Source organism: Papio anubis, chromosome 20, assembly GCF_008728515.1.
Source record: "Papio anubis isolate 15944 chromosome 20, Panubis1.0, whole genome shotgun sequence".
NCBI lineage: Eukaryota > Metazoa > Chordata > Mammalia > Primates > Cercopithecidae > Papio > Papio anubis.
This window is the reverse complement of record NC_044995.1, coordinates 49,802,248-49,822,930: the sequence shown is the minus strand read 5'-3', so window position 1 is coordinate 49,822,930 and position 20,683 is coordinate 49,802,248. Positions and strand designations below refer to the sequence as shown.

The following is a 20,683-nucleotide window of genomic DNA, read 5'->3' as shown; positions in this document are numbered from 1 at the left end:
CACTTCTTACATAATCTCCTTCTCCTCCAGAATGAGCATATTCTCTGACAGCAGCTCGCAGGCGAAGCCGACGTTAACAGCGGTCTCTGCGAACCAGAACCAGACCTGCTCAGCGCCTCTGCGACCCGCCCTGCACTGACGGCCAGGGGGTCACGCCCACTCTACCCGGTGGACCCTGGCCCGACCAGTGGCAGCCGCATGCCCCACCCCCTGGCCATGGTGATTGGTTCAGAGAAGGGCTGTAACCCAGGCTCGCCAATGAGAGCCAGCCCTGAGATTTTGACTGCAGTTCTGGCTGGAACTGGGCTGCCCAGAGACGTGTCTGAGGCCAGAATCATCAGGCACATGTGCCTAGGATCCACGGTGCCTTCAGGAACCCACAAAATGTCTTAATACCTTTTTCTTTTTTTTTTTTTTGAGACAGAGTCTCGCTCAGTCGCCCAGGCTGGAGTGCAGAGGCGCGATCTCGGCTCACTGCAAGCTCTGCCTCCCGGGTTCACGCCATTCTCCTGCCTCAGCCTCCTGAGTAGCTGGGACTACAGGCACCGGCCACTATGCCCGGCTAATTTTTTTTGTATTTTTAGTAGAGACGGGGTTTCACCGTGTTGGCCAGGATGGTCTCGATCTCCTGACCTCGTGATCTGCCCCTCTCGGCCTCCCAAAGTGCTGGGATTACAGGCGTGAGCCACCGCGCCCGACCTTAATATCTTTTTAAATCAGAAGGGAAATAATTGAATATTTTTCCCTGGGCTGGCTCCTGGCCAACAGAGGGCACCCTGAAAATCATTTTTTTTGACAAGGGCTCACTCTGTCTCCCAGGCTGGAGTGCAGTGGCACGACCTTGGTTCACTGCAACCTCCGCCTCCCAGGTTCAAGCGATTCTCTTGCCTCAGCCTCCTGGGTAGCTGAGATGACCAACGCGCACCACCACACCCGGCCAGGCCCATTTTTGTATTTTGAGTAGAGACGGAGTTTGACCATGTTGGCTCTGCTGGTCTCAAACTTCTGACCTCAAGTGATCTACCTGCCTCAGCCTCCCAAAGTGCTGGGATGACAGGCGTGAGCCTTCAAACTTCGGGGAAATTTGAAGATCCATGCTGCGGGGGCTCAGCCACCTGGAGCCGCCCAGGACTCACCCTGCTTGTCCCCAGTGAGCACCCATATTTTGATGTTGCTCTTCTTGAGACATTTGATGGTTTCAGGAACGCCGTCCTGAAGTCTGTCCTCGATGGCTGTGGCTCCCAGCAGCTGGTGGGGGAGGAGGGCAGGACGGGGAAAATGCTGAGCAGCCGCCCAGCTCCCTGGCAGGGGCAGGAGAGTCCCAGGGCCCCCTTGGAAGCCCTGCTGCCCACCCACCTTGAGGTCCTGCTCCAACTCGTTGTACACCTGTTGCAGGGCCTGCGCCCGGTTCTGCAGCAGGAGGCTGGCCTCCTGGTGGCGCTGCCGCCAGTCCTCGTAAATGTCCTCAGCCACCTCCCTGTAGGCCAGGCACAGTGTCCGCAGGGTCTCCTGGGCAAAGGCCTGGGGGCCGGGCAGGTGGAAGCTGTCACCATCCTGAAGCCGACATCTGAGTCTCAGCCCTCCCCAACCCCCCGCTGGGCTCCGGAGCCTGGGCCCCCCAACCAAAAGCCTGTTGCCTCCCCTGCCAACAGCAGCCTTGAAGGGGCTCAGAAAACTGGTCTGAGTCCGGGCGTGGTGGCTCACACCTGTCATCCCAGCACTTTGGGATGCTGAGGCAGAAGCCCAGTTGGTAGGCCAGAGTTGAGACTCAACCTGAAAAGTAACATGGTGAAACCCTGTCTCTACTAAAAAAATACAAAAGATTAATGGTGGTGGTGAGGCCTTCCTGTAGTCCCAGCTACTTGAGAGGCTGAGGCAGGAGGAGTACTTGAGCAGGAGGCGGGTTGCAGTGAGCTGAGATCACACCACTGCACTCCAGCCTGGGTGACAGAGCAAGACTGTGTCTCAAAAAGAAAGAAAGAAAGACACTGTCTCTGTGGGGGGACACTTTGGAGTTCAGCTGCCTTTCAACCTGCGTTATGTGTGTTGTGTGTTGCCAGGGGAGGGTGTTTTGTACAGTGCACAACCTACCCAACTGTACATAGCCATCCCAGGTACGCGCAGCCATTCATTTCTCTGTACAGTCTCCTCCCCTGCCTCCTCCTCCTGTCCCTACACACACACACACACACACACACACACACACCCACCAGCCTTCCTCCCTGCAGGGACTCACAGCCAAGGCCGCCTCTGTGGCAAATTCAGTTGCCCCTCTCCTGTGCAAGCGTTGGAAGATGACCGTGTCGGCGCCCTTGGTGTACAGGCAGATGGTGCCCTCTGGCTTTCGGACTGTGGGGGAACAGGCCCTGCTGCCCACAGAGGCTCCCCGTCTGCCCACCCGCCTGGTGGGGGGGCCCAGGGCTTGGGCGGGGGGCTTACCCAGCACCGACATCCGTTTGCGCATGCTGTTGAAGTCCATTATGGCCAGGACCTGGTAGACCCGCTCCTCCCCCAGCTCCACGATGGTGATGGTGTCCTGGGTGCGGGACAGGAACACGTAGCCGAAGTTCCGGGCCGCGGTGACCAGCGCCCCCTCGTCGGGGGAGGCCGCCTGGTACAACAGCTGGTCTGGTGGGGAGGGGGCCGTTTTGGGGTCACGTGGTGGAGCCCATCTCCATTTCCACGGTGCAGGGAGGAGATGGGCACCGCCTGGGCTACACCGTTATTGATTGTGGCGGGGATCCCCGCCTGGACAACCTCTCAGCCCAATGCACGGAGGGGAGCACTTGAGTCTAGACGACCTTCCTGCTCAACAACACATCCTGGGGCTCCAACCGCAGGTCTGGGCATCCTTTATTGAGCCGTGAGGATGACACATCCGCCCTCCCGCCACGGTACTGGGCAACACGTCTGGGCTCCAGGCCCGGACACCCTCGAGGTGGGGCTGGGGTCACCGGCCTCAGCGCCCCCTAAGCCAGGTGAAGGGGGCCCTGGAAGATGGGCTGGGTGAGCGGTGGGGCTGGGGACACTGCCGAGCCCCGGGGGCCGAGCGGCCTCGGAGGTGGGGGGGAGGCGGGTGGGCGCGCCCGGGGCACTCACGGCGGCTCTCCCGCACCATCACCGTGTGGCAGATGGCCAGCAGGCGCCAGAACTCGCGCACCGCCGCGTCCCTGTTGCTCCGCACGAGGTTCAGCAGGGCCGCGTTGTGGAAAAGCAGCTTCCCGTCGGCGAACTTGTTCCAGAGGTAGGGGTTCTCCTGGGGGCGGCGGGGCGCGGCGGGCTGTGGGCGGGCCACTCCCTGTGCCCCATCCCCCTCACCGTCCCGCGCTGCAGGGCGGGCAGGCTCACCTTGGATCGGGTCCTGGCCTCCGAATCTGGCCCTGGGGAAAGACATGGCTTCAGGCCCGGGCTCCCACAGGCCCCCCATTCGGGATCCCACAGCCCCTGCCCCCTAGTCTCAGGCTTCTGGGGGCCACCGGATGCAGCCACACGAGCCAGGCCTGCGGTCCTGGAACCGACGCCCCGAGCAATCTTGGGGCGAAAGCTGACCTCGGTTTCCACCATCTGCAGAAAGCAGGAAGAGGGGAGCACGCCCATCCTGTCTCACAGGGATCCCTAAAGGACGGCCTGGAGCGGGATGCAGCCCCATCCGTGGGGCATATTTTGTTTCCCACTCCTGGGGTGAGTTTTTGTTCTTTTTTATTTATTTATTTATTTTTATTTATTTATTTTTGAGCCAGAGTCCTGCTCTGTCGCTCAGCGTGGAGTGCAGTGGCACAAGCTTAGCTCACTGCAACCTCAGCCTCCTGGGTTCAAGCGATTCTCCTGTCTCAGCCTCCTGAGTAGCTGGGATGACCGGCGCCTGTCACCACGCCTGGCTCATTTTTGTATTTTTAGTAGAGACGGGGTTTCACCATGTTGGCCAGGCTGGTCTCAAACTCCTGACCTCGTGATCCGTCCTCCTAGGCCTCCTAAAGTGCTGGGATTACAGGGGTAGCCACCGCGCCCAGTCACTTTTTATTCTTTATTGTTCTTAGACATGGGGTCCTACTCTGTGGCCCAAGCTGGAGCGCAGTGGTGCGATCATAGCTCACTGCAGCCTCAACTTGCCGAGCTCAAGCCATCTTCCCTCTTCAGACTTCCAAGTTGCTGGGGCAACAGGTGCACACCACCCCTTTGTGGTGTCTTTTTTTTTTTTTTTTTTTTTTTTGAGATGGGGTCTCTCTCTATCACCCAGGCTGGAGTGCAGTGGCTTGACCTTGGTTCACTGCAACCTCCACCTTTGGGTTCAAGCAGTTCTCCTGCCTCAGCCTCCTGAGTAGCTGGGACTACGGGTACACGCCACCATGCCCGGCTACTTTTTTGTATTTTCAGTAGAGACAGGGTTTCGCCATGTTGGCCAGGCTGCTCTCAAACTCCTGACCTCAGGTGATCTGCCCGCCTCAACCTCGGGCCCCTTTTTCTATAGCTGAACTTGAACCATTTCTTGGGGACTTCTCACTACACTAAATTATGACCCAGTTCAAACCATGTGCCCTGGTTATAAATTAGACCCGGGGCTGTCAAACTACACCCCACCACATCGTCAGTTTTTGTACAGCCTGCGAGCTAAGAATTGCTTTTGGATTTTTAAATGGTCAGGAACAAAAATGGCAAGAAGAATATTATTTTGTGGCCGGGTGCGGTGGCTCACGCCTATAATCCCAGCACTTTGGGAGGCCGAGGTGGGTGGATCACAAGGTCAGGAGATCAAGACCATCCTGGCTAATACAGTGAAACCCCGTCTCTACTGAAAATACAAAAAAATTAGCTGGGCGTGGTGGTGGGCGCTGAGGCTGGGAGGCTGAGGCAGAATGGCGTGAACCCAGGAGGCGGAGCTTGCAGTGAGCGAAGATCACACCACTGCACTCCAGCCTGGGCAGAGACTCCGTCTCAAAAAATAAAAAAAATAAAAAATAAACTGTTTTGCAATCTGGGAAATACCCAAGAAATTCGAATTTCAGCATTCACAAATAAAGGCTTGTGAAAGTCAAAAGAGGAATAGTGGTCGGGCATGGTGGCTCACATCCTCACATCTGTAATTCCAGCGCTTTGGGAAGCGGAGGCGGGCGGATCGCTTAAGCCCAGGAATTCAAGACCAGCCCGGGCAACATAGGGATACCCTGTCTTGACAAAAAATACAAAAATAAGCTGAATATGGTGGCATGCTCCTGTAGTCCTGGCTACTTGGGAAGCTGAAGTGGGAAGACTGCCTGAGCCCAGGAATTCCAGGCTGCAGTAAGCTATGATTGTACCACTGCACTCCAGCCTGAGCGACAGGGCAAAGCCCCATTTCAAAAAAAAAAAAAAAAAAAAAATACTGTTTAAAAGTTTGGCTAGGTGTGATGGCTCATGCCTGTAATGCCAATATTTTGGAGGCTGAAGCAGGCAGATCACCTGAAGTCAGGAGTTCGAGACCAGCCTGGGCAACATGGTGAAACCCCATCTGAAAAAAAGTACAAAAATTAGCCAGGCCGGGTGGCATGCAACTGTAATCCCAGCTACTCGGGAGGCCGAGGCAGAAGAATCAACCCGGGAGGCGGAGGTTGCAGTGAGCCGAGATCGCACCACTGCACTCCAGCCTGGGCAACGAGAGCAAAACTCCGTTTCAAAGAGAAAAAAAAAAAAGTTTGCTGGCCCCCTCTAAAAAAAAAAAAACCAGGCCATCTTGCTACAGTTCCCTGGTTCTGATTCGGGCAGGGGTGCTGGGCTTGGGGCCAGACGTGGCTCTGGTTCTCGGGCACCCCGAGCCCCTTGGAGATCGAGGACCCAGCCGGGAGCTCAGGGGTCGGGGCCACACCGTAGATGCGGCCGTTGATGCAGCACTTGTTGAAGGTCAGGATGTTCTGCGTGAGCGTGCCCGTCTTGTCCGAGAAGATGTATTCCACCTGGCCCAGGTGGTCGTTGAGGCTGGTGCTGCGGGCCTTGGCGGGCACGTCCTGCGGCTGGTAGTACATCTGCACGTCCCAGTTGATGAAGACGCTGTTCCCCAGGTAGATGAACTCAGACCTGCAGAGGCACTCGGGGTCACGGTCAGCCCCGCCTGCTGTGCGCCTTCCCCCATGCCTCCCCGTTCTATGTCTGCACCGGGCGCGCGGCCAGCAGGGACTCACAGGATGAACATGGACATCGGGATGGTGACACTGAGCAGGATGAGGAAGCCCCAAAAGATGAAGAAGGCCTCTGTGGCCACGCTGCTCGCGTGCAGCCCTGAGAGGTAGTGGTGCTGGCCTTTGAATTCTTTGACGGAGAAACCGAAGCTGAAGGCCAACACCAGGCAGATGAGCACCACGGAGATGAAGATCTGGAAGGCAGACGCGACGGGGTGGGTGACGGGGGCAGGGGTCCCCCACTCTGCCATCGGGATGGGGTGAACACAAACATAAGGCTGGGGCTGGGCACGGTGGCTCACGCCTGTAATCTCAGCACTTCGGGAGTCTGAGGCAGGCAGGTGGCTTGAGGTCAGGAGTTCAAGACCAGCCTGGGTGACAAAGTGAGACCTCATCTCGATGAAAAACTTAAGAAATAAATTAGTCAGGCATGGTGACAGACACCTGTAGTCTCAGCTGCCCAGGAGGCTGAGGCCAGAGGATCGCTTGAGCCTAGGAGACTGCAGTGAGCTATTATGGCGCCACCGCACTCCATCCTGGGCAATACAGTGAGATCGAAAAACATTTGTTTATTTATTTATTTATTTATTTTTTGAGACGGAGTCTCGCTCCGTCACCCAGGCTGGAGTGCAGTGGCACGATCTCAGCTCACACAAGCTCTGCCTCCCGGGTTCACGCGATTCTCTGCCTCAGCCTCCTGAGTAGCTGGGACTACAGGCGCCCACCACCACGCCCAGCTAATTTTTTGTATTTTTAGTAGAGACAGGGTTTCACCGTGTTAGCCAGGATGGTCTAGATCTCCTGACCACGTGATCCACTCGCCTCGGCCTCCCAAAGTGCTGGGATTACAGGCGTGAGCCACCGGCCCCAGTCGAAAAACATTTATTTTTGTTTGTTTGTTTATTTATTTATTTATTTATTTATTTATTTTTTGAGACAGAGTCTTGCTCTGTTGCCCAGGCTGGAGTACAGTGGCACAATCTCAGCTCACTGCAACCTCCACCTCCGGGGTTCAAGTGATTCTCCTGCCTCAGCCTCCTGAGTAGCTGGGATTACAGGGTGCCTGCCACCACACCCAGCTAATTTTCAATTTTCTGTAGAGACGGGGTTTCACCATGTTGTTCAGGCTGGTCTCAAACTCCCAACCTCAGGTGATCCGCCCACCTCGGTCCCAGAACGTGCTGGGATTACAGGCATAAGCCATCTCTCCCAGCCTAAAAAAATCATTTATTTTGGCTGGGGATGGTGGCTCATGCCTGTAATCCTAGCACTTTGGGAGGCTGGGGAGGGCAGATTGCTTGAGCTCAGGAGTTCAAGACCAGCCTGGGCAACATGGTGAAACCCCGTTTCTACTAAAATACAAAAAAATTAGCCAGGAGTGGCGGCAGGCACCTATAGTCCCAGCTACTCGAGAGGCTGAGGCAGGAGAATTGCTTGAACCCGGGAGGCAGAGGTTGCAGTGAACCAAGATTGTGCCACTGCACTCCAGCCTGGGTGACAAAGCAAGACTCCATCTCTAAAAAAAATAATAATTTAAATAAATAATCATTATTATTTTATAAAACTTTTTTTTAAAAATTACTTTAATGAAAGATTTTCTGGCCCAAAGACCTGCCCACAGGATCAGGCTACACATTTTGCAGAAGAAGGAAACAGGCCTGGAAGATGACATCCCTGACCGACCCTCCTCTGTGTTCCTGGGGCAGGGGCACTTGTTGGCAGCTCACCACAACCACCAGCTTGTTCATCAGGAGGTCTAGCTTGGTTCTCTTCAAATGGATCTTGCCACAGTTCTTCATAATTTTTGTGTCAAAACCTGCAAGGTTTGCAAACACGTATCCATCTATCCATCCATCCACCCACCCACCCACTCGTCCGCCCACCCATCTACCCACCCATCACTCACCCATCCCACATCCATCCACCACGCCCCCATCTACTCACCTATTTGTCTATCCATCCACCCACCCATCCCCACATCCATCCACCCACCCACCCATCCACCCACCCATCCCCACATCCATCCACCCACCCACCCATCTACCCATCTATTTGTCTATCCATCCATGCACCCATCCACCCACCCATCCCACATCCGTCCACCACGCCCCCATCGGGACAGCTCCCACGCCAGGACCCTGGGGCAGCCGCACCAGCATAAATGACCATTCCATAGCAGGTGTCTGTGTTGCGAATCCTGCAGCCTCGGAGGAGGAGGTTGCCAATGTCCAGGGAGTATTTCTTGTCATTCCATTCCAGGCACCCCACGAAGTGGTGCAACCGGCTGTTGGGCGCCTCACACGTCACCGTGCCTGTGGGCAGCCAGGTGGTCAGTGGTCAGTGGGCTCAGGCCCTCCTCCCCAGGTTCCCTGCGCCGGGTGCAGGTGAGAACATTCTGGCCACCCTCACAAGCCCCTCAGTGCCCCAAACTTGCCCTCTGGCGCCCCAGCACAGGGCTGCCTCAGGAAGGCTCCAAAGCCCTCCTGTCCCCGCCTGGCCTCAGGGACTTTGGGCAGGTTGTTCCTTCCACGGGGACTCACACTTCTCTGATCCTCCAGCCAGATCAGCCCCTCCTAGCTCCTAGCTCCCGCCCTCGTGGTTCTGATCCCAGCACATGATGCGATGTTTATTTGTGCAAAGCTATTGTGACTGTCTGTGAGCTCCCTGAGAACGGGCGCCAGCCTCGTCTCAGCCACACTCTCACCCCAGGGCACGGCCCAGCATCTGCACACAGTAGGTGCTCAATAAATGTGTCAAAAGGGAAGAGGAGAAGGGACAGCTGATCAATGAGCCTCCTCCTGGGTGCCGGAGCCCGTCCACCACCACCACCCCCGATTCCCCAACACCCTGCAATGTTCTCACTTCCGCTGGAGGAAACAGGTTCGGACCACACGGACTGGCCCGGGCAGCATTCAGTGAGGGTTAAAATGACAATGAGGCGTGGGTTGGGACCCCAGAAGGGAGAGGGGCCACAGGGTTCCTGAAGGGTCCTCATCTGCCTCCCCATCACGTCTTAGGGATGGGGAGCCTGACTCCGTCCTGAATGTAGGAACTGGAGACATCCATGGTGGGATGGCCAGAGGGCAGAGGAACTACAGGGCAAGCCCACACCTCAGGCCACCTCTCTGAACCTCAGTCTCTTCCTCTGAAAAATGGGTCCGTGCCCGGTGAGAATGCTGGGGCAGAGGGAGGAGGCCAGGGCCCGCAAAAGCATCCTTGCTCACCCCAGGAGGAGTGCCAGAGGAAGAGTCACTGTCCGTCTATGATTCTGTGCCCTGACGGCGTTAAATAAGGGAGCTGGCCGGGCGCGGTGGCTCACGCCTATAATCCCAGCACTTTCAGAGGCCAAGGCAGGTGGATCACCTGAGGTCAGGAGTTTGAGACCAGCCTGACCAATATGATGAAACCCCGTCTGTACTAAAAATACAAAAATTAGCCAGGCGTGGTGGCAGGTGCCTGTAATCCCAGCTCCTCGGGAGGCTGAGGCAGGAGAAACGCTTGAACCTGGGAGGCAGAGGTTGCGGTGAGCTGAGATTATGCCACCGCACTCCAGCCTGGGCAACAGGAGCGAAACTCCATCTCAAAAAGAAAAGAAAAGGAAAAGAAGCAGCCAAGCAGTGGGACGGGGTCAGCACTCCGTTCTTAGAGGCCATTCCCACCACAGGAATCGCCAGCCCACGCACGCAGGTGCCTTTTCAATGAAACAACCAAACGTGACTGCGTTGTGGTTAAATTTTACACTTAATAGAATGTAGCATTTTATTTGTGGTTTTGACACAGGGGCCTCACTCTGTTGCCCAGGCTGAGTGCAGTGATGTGATCACAGTTCACTGCAGCCTCAGCCTCCCTGGGCTCAAGCGAGCCTCCCACCTCAGCCTCCCAAGTAGCTGGGACCACCGGCACATGCCACCATGCCCAGCTAATTGTTTTCTTTTTTGTGGAAATGGGGTCTCGTGATGTTGCCCAGGCTGGTCTTGAATTCCTGGGCTCAAGTGATTCTCCTGCCTCAGCCTCCCAAAGTGCTGGGATTCCAGGCGTGAGCCACTGGGCCTGGCCAGCACATTTTTTTGTAAGACAGTAATAACAACAACAAAATACCTTAACGTTTAACTTTTATAGATTTGGGGGACGTGACTCCCTGCTCAATGCCGCTCACCTTGAAAGGATGCCATCTTCTTTACAGAGGTCAGTTCTTTGTGGGTGACCATCAGGGCCTGTCTGAACTTCAAGTTGGTCTCCCTGGTGACGAGGAGAGGAGGGAGGTGAAGAGAGGTGAAAATGGGGTGACGGTTGCTTCGAGGAGCCCCCGGACCCCTTCTGGAGTCACTCAGACATTTTCACTGAGCACCTACTAGTTTGCCAGCTGCCAGTCAGATGGCTGAGGTCCAGAGAGGGAGAAGGCCTTGCCCAAGGCCACACAGCATGTTTTCCAAAGTGCTAAGGCCAGGGCCTAGGGCTGCACACAAGGGGGCCTCCAGCAATGAAACAATGGGGAGAGTGGGCGTCTTCCTCCCCTCAGTGCCTGGCAGCACCCACCCCCCAGACACTCATGGGGTGAGTGACCAGAGTCTCTGGGTGACCTTGGCTGGCCGCCTCCTTGGTGATCGGGGAAGGGGGCTCCTCCGGGCCATGTGCCCCACCCCCCAGGGTCCCCAGCGATGCCACAGCTCCTCACCCGTCAATGTCCACCGTCTCCACGTAGCACAGGCTGCTGGGCTCCGTGCTGGCCAGCAAGAGCATGTCAGCCTGGGGTGGAGTGGGGAGCAGCGTTGCAAGAGGGGATGCAAGATAAGTTGGGGGTGTGGCAGCCCTCCCCACCCTGGGAGGGGCGCTCTCGGTGCGGGGGCGTGGCTCTGGGACCTCAGGGTCAACCCCAGCTCACCGGGACAATGTTGTCCTTGTGGAGACAGACCACATCCCCCACGCACAGATTCTGCCATTTCTTCCGCTTGAAGCTGCGGGGAGAGGGGGTTGTGAAGGAGGCCCCTCCCTCTGCCGACCCTCCCCACACGGGGAGAGCAGAGGAAGCGGATGTCGTGGGGCCTGTGGCTGCAGTCCCCACCTCCAGGCCTTTGCCCCCTCCGGAAGCCTTCCCCGGCCTCCCACCCCACTCCCCGCAGGTCCACGCTCCCACCCAGTGACCTCCAGGGTCCTGCACCCACATCCTCTTCAGACTTTCCTTGTCCTCCCCATCGCCCCAGCCCTAAGCTCTGCAGGAGTTCGCCATCGGGGCCTTGGCCTCTGTCCTCACCCCAGCCAAACGCCTAATGAATGCAGGCCAGTTCCCGTCCAACTCAACCAGCCGGGAGACTGGGGAGCATGGAAGGTGACGGACACTTGGCCAGGCACCCTGTCCTGCCGAGGCCGATGACCCTGCTGGGCTGGAGCCCCTGTGTCCTGGGGGATCCCCAGCTGCAGCCCCAGCCTCACCTCTTCCCCATTAGAATCTGGCAGGGTCTGTTGTTGATGGTTCTGTCACTCTTGTGTCTCCCCTGGGCCAGGAGGGAAAGGATCAGAAAGACCGTCCGGCCTCTCGTGCCCCTGCCCAAGCTGCTGCCGCGCCACAGCCCAGCAGTGCCCACCCACAACACGGGGTCCCTGTCCACTGGCCCCATGCCACGTTGCGTCTGCCCAGGGATCCCGGGCATGGGGGCCACTGGACCCACTGCTGTCGGCGGGGAGAAGATACATGTGCTGCCCACCACCTAGTGTGCCTGCCAGACCACCACCCCACCAAAGCTCAACGGCCCCGAAACCACACAGCCAGCGGAGCCAATGCCACCAGCGGCACCTCCCCAATGTGGGTGCTAGTGGATAAGGACAACGTAGCCCCAACAGCGGAGGCTCCCAGGCCCATGTTCCCCTAATGCTCCAGGAAGCCCAGCCCTCTCCCGCTCTCACTCTCACCCAGGGCTCAAGAGACCCCCCCCGTCCCCGCCCCCTCCCCCAGGCAGCTGCGTCCAACAGCACTCACGATGTCGTCCACCAGGTCCCGGGTGGCACGGATGAAGAGGAGGCAGACCATGGGGGCGCCGAGCGAGAACCAGGGCAGCGTGGAGATGTCGGGAATGCTCTGACGTGGAGGGGGCCACAGGAAGGGTCACACCAGCCCCCTCCCCCGTCCCCTGCCCTTCCACCAAGCCAACCCAGCCCCGCACCATGTGACATCATCTGCTGGCCACCTTGGCCGGGCTCCAGCCATCACCTGTACCCCCCAGCCCTTAGGACAAACCGCTGGCATCCCTCCACCTGCCTGGAACTTCTCCCACACACCTCGTCTCCCCAGCAAACTCCTCTTCTCCCGTCCAAGCCCAGCTCCCACGTTGCCTCCTCCAGGGAGCCTTCCCCAGCCCCAAGCTTGACCCTCACTGCTCCCCCTCCCTCCCGTGTTCCTGCTTCCCCAGGTCACCCTGCAGGTGTGAGCTCCACCATCCCCCACCCTGGTGCCCAGTCAGTGGCCTGCACACAGTAGTTACTCCATTAATGCTGAATGACTCGATGGATAAAAGGAGAACCTCTGTATCCAGAACCGAAATAAGATGTTGGGTGAGGGTGGGTGCTCTGAAAACAGCGCCCCTGGCCGGATGCTGGCCCCACGCTGGCCTGGACCACCCAGGTACCAGGATGTGACTGCAGGTCTCAGAGAACATGCTCTGGGCTCCTCCTTCCCCCTCGCCTCTGAGGTCAGCTAGGAGGGCGGGGGCTAGGGGAGCTGCGTGGCCGAGGCTGTCTAGGCTGGGGAACGGCTATGCCTCCCGACACCCAGTCCTGCCCAGCAGGAACCAACGGGGCGTGGAGAGGGTGCCGTCATCAGACCTGGAGGGTCTGTCCATCCACCTTCATCATTCAACATGTATTGAGCACCTCTTGTGTGCCAGGCTCTGGGCAGGGTAGTAGGGACTCAGTGATGAGGGTCCCAGTCTGTGGGGAGCGGGACATGAACCCACCCATCACATAGACAAATACATCAATGCTGCCAGGTGGCTAGGGGGGACCTCCTGCAGGAGGCCACGTGCCTCACCTGCAGGATGATGATGAGGAGGAAGTACAGGTTGGACACCCGGTGGAGCTGCTCGTACAGGTTCAGCGGCAGGAACGAGAAGAAGTTGTACTTGGCCGTGCGGATGACGTTGGTCTGGAACAAGAGCCGCAGGCCACGTGGCAGGGGGTGCCTTCCAGGCCAGGGGATGGGGGTGCCCAAGGCCAGACCTGCCCCACTTGGCCTCGCCCAGAATCCTCTGGGCTATGGGACACCATTCATTAAGCACCTACTGAGCACCTGCTGAATGCAAAGTTTCAAGCCAGCATTATTAATAAATGCAAGACCTCAAGCCAGCATTTACTGAGCACCTGCTGAATTCAAAACTTGGAGCCAGGGTTAATTATTGAATGCAAAGACTTGAAGCCACGTTTTACTGAGCACCTCCTGAATGCAAGGCCCCAGGGCAGCATTTACTGAGCACCTCCTGAATGCAAGGCCCCGGGCAGCATTTGCTGGGCACCTCCTGGATAAGGGCCCGGGCGGCGTTTGCTGAGCACCTGCTGGATAGGACCGGGCGTTACTGGGCACCTCCTGGATACACCCAAAGGCTCCGTGAGGCGTTGCTGAGCGCCTCCTGGATGCAGGGCCTCAGGGCAGCGTTTACTGGGCATATGCGGACAGAACCGGGCTGAGGCACTTATAACACGGAATGCCGGGCACCGGCACCTGTTGAATGCAGGGCCGGGGCGGCGGCGTTTACTGAGGCACCGCCAATTCTGGGAATTTGGGCGGCATTTACTGAGCACCTGTTGAATACAAGGCCCGGGGCAGCATTGACTGAGCACCTGCTGAATGCAAGGCCCCAGGCAGCATTTACTGAGCACCTGCTGAATGCAAGGCCCCAGGCAGCATTTACTGAGCACCTGCTCAGTAATGCAAAAGCCTGGAGCCAGCATTAATTGAGCTTCTACTGAGTGCAAAGACTCGTTGAGCTGTGACCAGCATTTCCCAAAGCAGGACACCCAGGAGGATTTCAGGGCCGGATGGACACGTTGTACTTTCAGGTTGGGTATTAATTTACCGTCACGTGCACTGGGACAGGGCAAATGAGACACCCAGAACTCTTGTGCCAAACCAGTGATTTGGTTAGGACGGGCGCTTCGGTCCTCGAGATGAAAATAAAAATACCGGCCGGATGTGGTGGCTCACCCCTGTAATCCCAGCATTTTGGGAGGTCAAGGCAGGTGGATCACTTGAGGTCAGGAGTTCCAGACCAGCCTGACCAACATGATGAAACCCCATCTCTACTAAAGATGCAAAAAATTAGAGGGACATGGTGGTGGGTGCTTGTAATCCCAGCTACTCAGGAGTCTCAGGCAGGAGAATCGATTGAACCCGGGAGGCAGACGGTTGCAGTGAGCCGAGATCTCAACACTGCACTCCAGCCTGGGCGACAGAGCGAGACTCTGTCTCAAAACAAAACAGAAAAAAGAAAAAAGAGGCTGGGCACAGTGGCTCACACCTGTAATCCCAGCACTTTGGGAGGCGAGGCAGGTGGATCACCTGAGGTCAGGAGTTCTAGACCAGCCTGACCAATGTGGTGAAACCCTGTCTCTACTAAAAATACAAAAATTAGCCAGGTGTGGTGGCACACCCCTGTAATTCCAGCTACTCGGGAGGCAGAGCAGGAGAATTGCTTGAGCCCTGGAGGCGGAGGTTGCAGTGAGCCGAGATCGTACCACTGCACTCCAGCCTGGGCGACGGAGCGAGACTCCGTCTCAAAACAAAACAGAAAAAAAAAAAAGAAAAATATCAAGCAAATACAAGCAGAGGCAGGACTCAAGAAGTACAAAAAATAGATTCCCCAGGGGTGCCACGGCAGCTCCTCTGGGGGCCGGGGAGGCACGGGAGGGGCTGCCCACCTTGTATTTCTTCTTCTGCCAGCACAGGAACACCTTCTCCTTGAACTGCACGTTGTAGGCGCGGTTGTTGGCCTGGACCTCCCAGGTGAATGCTGTAACGAGGGCAGAGCCGGGCGTCGCTGGAGCTCGAGGGCCAGGAAAAACAGCCCTAACCACCGCCCAGAGGAGGGCTAATGGGGCCCGAGGGACCCAGGTGCCGGGAAGGCCCGAGATGTCGGAGCCCCTAAAGACAGTCGGGCAGCAGGCACCACCTAGGGACCTACCAGACCCCTGCCCATAGGTGGCGTGGGCACAAGTGGATTGTGAGAGTGGCCATCCCCCCGCACCCCTGGCCATGGGCCAGTCCTGAGACGAAGAGAACAGGCCCTGGGAGACCCGTTCAGGCCTATACATTTTACAGAGGGAGGCAAACTGAGGCTCGGTGATGGGCTCTCGGGTGTCCAAGGCCATACATCCAGCAGGCAGCCCAGATCTTTCTGGGCATGCCGCCCCCAAATCCTGAGTCAAATACCCCAAACCCAGTCAGTACTAGGGTTGGGGACTACTGGAAACCAAATGAGAATCCTAGGCAAGGCCTGACGTGCAAGTTTGGGGGGCCCCAGCCCATCTCAGCCTCAGCCCTGCACTTTTTTTTTTTTTTTTTTTTTTGAGATGGAGTCTCCCTCTGTCACCCAGGCTGGAGTGCAGTAGCACAATCTCGGCTCACTGCAATCTCCACCTCCTGGGTTCAAGTGATTCTCCTGTCTCAGCCTCCCGAGTAGCTGGAATTACAGGCATACGCTACCACGCCCGGCTAATTTTCCTACTTTTAGTAGAAACGGGGTTTCTCCCTGTTGCCCAGGCTAGTCTCGAACCCCTGACCTCAAGTGATCCACCCACCTCCACCTCCCAAAGTGCTGGGATTACAGGCGAGAGCCGCTGCGCCTTGCCAGCCCTGCGCTTCGTAATCCCTCCCATCTGCACCACCCCCTCCGCCCAGGATCAGCACCTGAGTTCTTGTCCTCATCATCTTGGAGATCTTCTCTCTGGTCCAGGCTGCCCATGCTGGTGGGGCTGTGGGAGAGAGGGGCCCTGGGTCACAGCAGCGGCCGCAGCCCTTGCTGGGCACCACTCGTATTCAAGGAGCTCACGGCCTAGGGGTCGACCCTCTCAAATGCTACCTCCCACACTCATCTGCAGCCTCCCCCCAGGCTCTGAATGTCCAGCCATTGGCTGTGTGTCTTGCCTTGGACACCCTGAGACCCAGGGGACCCCAAGATGATCCCCAAACCTGCAACAACCCATCTGCCAGTGTCCCCCGGCAGCCACCCCTGTTGCCTCCCGACAGTTCAGCCTAGGAGGACTCTACCGCTGGCCATGCCAGACTCCGGCCACTGCTCCCCACACCTCGCCTTTCCTGGAAGGACCGCTCTCACCTCCTCCTGGTTTCGCTGACGGCCTCCTGCCCCTCTCCCCACGCGGCACCAGCTTAGAGGCTCAGTCGTCTGTTGACTGACTGGATGGGATCCCCAGGCTATATGTTATATCTCAAAACACAGCATGAGGGTCAGGCATGGCCATCCCCCCTCCTAACCCCCCTGGCTGGGCGCATAACTCTGATGGGGGCGATGGAGGCAGACAGCACATGGTCAGAAGATCCTGGAATCTTCTCCACTAGCAGGTTTAGGAATGTGGGTCTGGCTCTAGCTCTGCACTGGGGGCCCTGGTTTGGCCTCCCGTGAGGAACGGGCAAACCACCCCAGACGCTAGCAATTGGCCCCCCACCTGCCCACTCTCTAGCAGTGCCCTCCTCACCAAGCCCCTGCTCCTGGCTTCCGGCGGCCCGGGGCGCCCGTCCTCACCCTTCTGGTCTCCGTTCATACTTCCCAGCCCGACCAGGCTGGGCCCTGTGCCTCCTCTGGGGTGCCCCTCTGCCTGGGGAGTCCCCCATCCCAGCTCTGATCACCTTCTCACCACCTCCACGGATGCCAGCAGGACCTGAGCCTTCCTGAGTCAGGTCTGAGTCACCTGTGTCCCCAGGCCCTGGTGGGGCAGGACTTGGCTCAGGGCCAGCTCTGGTGCTCCTGGGAGTCTGAGCGGGGCCAGTGCCCATTCACCACATGAGGAAAAGGGAGGTTCAGGGCGAAGAGGGGTTTAGGCTGTGGGACGGGGGAGTGGTGGGGAGACCCCCGTGGGGGCAGACCGGGGGTCGGAGATTTGGAGAGAATGCTCAAATGGCCAGAATCCACTCAAAGTGTATCTGGGGGCAGAAACAGACACGGACACAGCGCTGGCTTCCTGCCGCCTCACTAACCGGGACGCCCCATTACTCGGAAGCCCCCCACCCCGTCTTCCCGCAGCCACAGAGGCACAGGACCGCCCTGGACAGGGCTCCAGAGTCCAGGGCTGTCCGCACCCGCCCCCAAGCCCCGACCGCGCTAACCTCTAGGGGCGACCTCTCTACCCTCGCTGCCACGACCCCAGCTCTCAGCCCCCGTGGAGCCCAGAGAGGGTGCGCGGGCTCCCAGGGACGCTCAGCAGTGGGAGCACCAGCTAATCACCGGCGCAGGACAGGCAGGGAGGGGCCAGGCTGCCTGGGGCAGGCCGCGGGCGTCCAGAGCGGCTGACGTGGTGGAACCGTTAGCCCTGTGCCAACGGTCCTGAAACGGGGGGCGGGGTCTCGGGGCCCGGCCCAGGCGAAGGTGAAGCCGGTTCGGAGCCCGGAGGGGGGCCGGGGGCGGGGCCTGGACGGGTGGGTGGGGCCAAGGCCAGGAAGGGGGCGGGGACTCGAGGACGGGGCCAAGCCATCCAAGGGGCGGCGCCTGGGTCTGGGGTGGGGAGGGGGCTAGGAGGAAGGCGGGGCCTAGCGGGGTGTCGCCGAGTGGTGTAAGAGTAGGGGCGGGCCCAGGACCCGGGGCGTGGCCAAAGAGGGAGGCGGGGCCGCGCAAGCAGGGTTTAGGTAGGGGAGGGGCCAGAACCCAGGGGCTTGGCCAAAGCGGGAGGCGGGGTTGAGCATGGCCTTGCGGAGCAGTGTTACGGCAGGGGCGGGGATCCGGAGCCGTTACAAAGGAGGAAGGCGGGGCCGAATGGGGGTGTCGCTGAGCAGAGTCAGTGTAGGAACGGGACCAGGACCCGGGGCGTGTCCAAAGAGGGAGGCGGGGACGCGCAAACAGGGTTTAGGTAGGGGCGGGACCAGGATCCAGGGGCGTGGCCAAAGAGGGAGGCGTGGTTGAGCATGGCCTTAAAAAGCTGGGTCAAGGTAGGGGCGGGGCTAGGACCGGGGGCGTGACCAAGGAGGAAGGCGGGGCCGCGCACAGCAGGGTCAGGGTAGGAGGGAGCTCAGGGTGGGTCCAGGACAGACGGCAGGGCCTTGGGAGGGCCTTAGGGAGCAGTGCCAGTGCACGGGCGGGGCCTGAAAGGGAAGAGGGTGTCAGGGAAGGGCCGGGCCGGGCTTGGCCGGGGAGCAGAAAGGACCTGCACCGCAGGGAGGGGTTGGAGGGGTTCTTGTAAAGGTGGGCTAGGGTCAGGCTGGAATGGGCCTTGCAGACCTGACGTGGCTGAGACTGGTGGGAACAGCGTGGCAGAGTGCAGGAGGAAGGACCACAGGTAAAGGCAGGTATGTAAGTCGTGTCTGATTCGTGTCCTGGGTTCGTTCGTTCATCCCATACACGTTCAACGAGCGCCTCCTAGGCACAGATGCAGGGCTGAGCACCAGGCTGGGGAGAGGCGGTTATAGCCATTGAGACCACCCTAAGGCCAGGAGGAAGCCCGCAGGGTTCTGTCCTGCGGGTGGCAAGGGCTCAGGGATCCTTACTGAAGAAGTGGCAGGGGTGAGTTCAGCGACGAGGCAAGGGCGTGTCCAGGCCAGAGATAGCGCCCGGAGCCAGGGACAGAAGGTGTGTGTGGAGGGGCTGCTGAAGATGAAATGCCCCCAAGAGTGAGGCTACCTGGGGTGAGGACCCAAAGGGAGAGGCAAACATGGGTGGAGGGGAATAGGGAGGCCACCTCCCCCATCAAAGTGGCAAACACCTGAGGGCTCTGGGTGATCACAAACCCTCTTTTCTTTGGAAGCCCAAACTGGAAGTCTGCTTGGCCCTGGAGGTTGCCAGGGAACCTCTTTTTTAGAGACAGTCTCGGTGTGTCACCCGGGCTGGAGTGCAGTGGTGTGATCAGAGCTCACTGCAGCCTCCACCTCCTAGGCTCAAGCGATCCTCCTGCCTCAGCCTCCAGAGTAGCTGGGACCACAGGCAGGCAGGCAGGCCACTGTGTCTGACTTCTCTCCTTTCATTCTTTCAACACTTCCCCTGCGCTTGCTTGCCCAGTGGTTATGAAAAAGAGCCGGGGGTGGGGGTTTGAACACACTGTTCTCATAAACTTTAGAAGAGACCTGGTTGGGTGCAGCTGTGAGGACCAGATTCCCCCTCCCCAGCCTTCACAGGGGGCACTATCTGGGGGCAGGAGCTTGCCCAGGGCACTTGTGCAAAGGCCCTGAAGCCTCCAGTGGCAACAGGTGGCTTCGCAAGCTGAAGGAGGTCCCTGGGGGCTTAAGCCAGCGCTGGCCAGCCTTGGGACCCCCGTGGGCTATGTCCTGAGGCACCAGGTGCATTCTGGGAAGAGGGAGGCAGACATCACACGGGAACGGACAGAAACAGAGTAAATACACGCCTGCGCCATTTATTTAGAAAACAGGGCCAGGCACAGTGGCTTACACCTGTAATCCCAACACTTTGGGTGGTCGAGGCAGGTGGATCACTTGAGGTCAGGAGTTCAAGACCAGCTTGGCCAACGTGCTGAAACCCCATCTCTACTAAAAATACAAAATTAGCCAGGTGTGATGGCAAGGCCATAATCCCAGCAACCTGGTAGAGGCTGCAGCAAGCTGAGATTGGGTGACAAAGCAAGGCTGTCTCAAAAATAAGAAAAAGAAAACTCCTTTATAGAAGGGGTGGGAAGCGTCACCTCGTCACAAGAACAGCCCTCGAGGGTGGAAGGGCCTGGCCTAACCATGGTCCCCCAGGAGGGATGCAGAGCCCAGAACCAAGAAGGTAACCCTTCTGCCTCTGCAGCCTTGGGATGAAGTCCTCTGGGGAGGGCCCCCACGTCCTCATCTGGGGCCCCATGCCCTTGGCCTTGCCCTTCAGCAGAAGGCCAAGGCCAAGGTGGCAGGAAACCCCCTCTAGGCAACCTGCCCTCAACGGCTGGGTCCTGTGCTGTGAGGCTCACTTCTTCTACTTGAAGTGAATAAAAAGTAGGGCCTAACCACCCCTGGGCCTCCCATTCCCAAATGGGGTCCCGATGCAACCAAGGTTGCCTGGAGCCGTGCATGCACCGCATGACATGTAGCATTTCCTGGCAAGGGCGGAGCAGCTTTCCGTGTCTGCGCTCCATCCCCTCGACGGGCAACATGCAGCAGCTCCCAGTCTCTTTAACCCCCTCTGACCGTCAGCATGCGGCCCCTATCCCTGGGCGAGGTGGAGAGGGAGGCCAGCTCCGTGCACAGGGCCCAGCTCCACGTAGGGCTGGGGACACTGCCCACTGTCCAAGTGGCACTAAAACCTGCAGAATGGTGGCCCCACAATCTGGGGCTGGAACTGGGACCCCACAGCAGGTGTGGCCCAGCCCTGGGGGAGCCAGCACTGGGCCAGCTTTTG

The 20,683-nt window shown here is 58.5% G+C and overlaps 1 protein-coding gene across 7 annotated transcripts in view; it reads right to left on the bottom strand.

The window, feature by feature from the left end:
* Positions 1-17,655, bottom strand: part of ATP8B3 (ATPase phospholipid transporting 8B3) — an 84,961-nt gene extending 67,306 nt beyond the window's left edge. The window contains exons 1-22 of one of the 7 annotated variants that reach the window (XM_031660168.1): positions 17,476-17,655; positions 16,999-17,292; positions 16,469-16,579; positions 16,042-16,106; positions 15,054-15,145; positions 13,171-13,284; positions 12,124-12,222; positions 11,580-11,641; positions 11,032-11,104; positions 10,825-10,895; positions 10,306-10,388; positions 8,303-8,461; positions 7,877-7,965; positions 6,153-6,343; positions 5,840-6,048; positions 3,349-3,380; positions 3,100-3,256; positions 2,440-2,628; positions 2,237-2,349; positions 1,357-1,521; positions 1,137-1,248; positions 11-86 (exon numbers count right to left, since the gene is read on the bottom strand). In XM_031660168.1, coding sequence (XP_031516028.1) covers positions 11-86; positions 1,137-1,248; positions 1,357-1,521; positions 2,237-2,349; positions 2,440-2,628; positions 3,100-3,256; positions 3,349-3,380; positions 5,840-6,048; positions 6,153-6,343; positions 7,877-7,965; positions 8,303-8,461; positions 10,306-10,388; positions 10,825-10,895; positions 11,032-11,104; positions 11,580-11,641; positions 12,124-12,222; positions 13,171-13,284; positions 15,054-15,145; positions 16,042-16,096 — 2,141 coding nt within the window. In that variant the 5' untranslated portion in view covers positions 16,097-16,106; positions 16,469-16,579; positions 16,999-17,292; positions 17,476-17,655. The other 6 variants (XM_031660169.1, XM_031660170.1, XM_031660171.1 and 3 more) reach the window with 6 other exon arrangements.
* Positions 17,656-20,683: the final 3,028 nt, after the last annotated feature.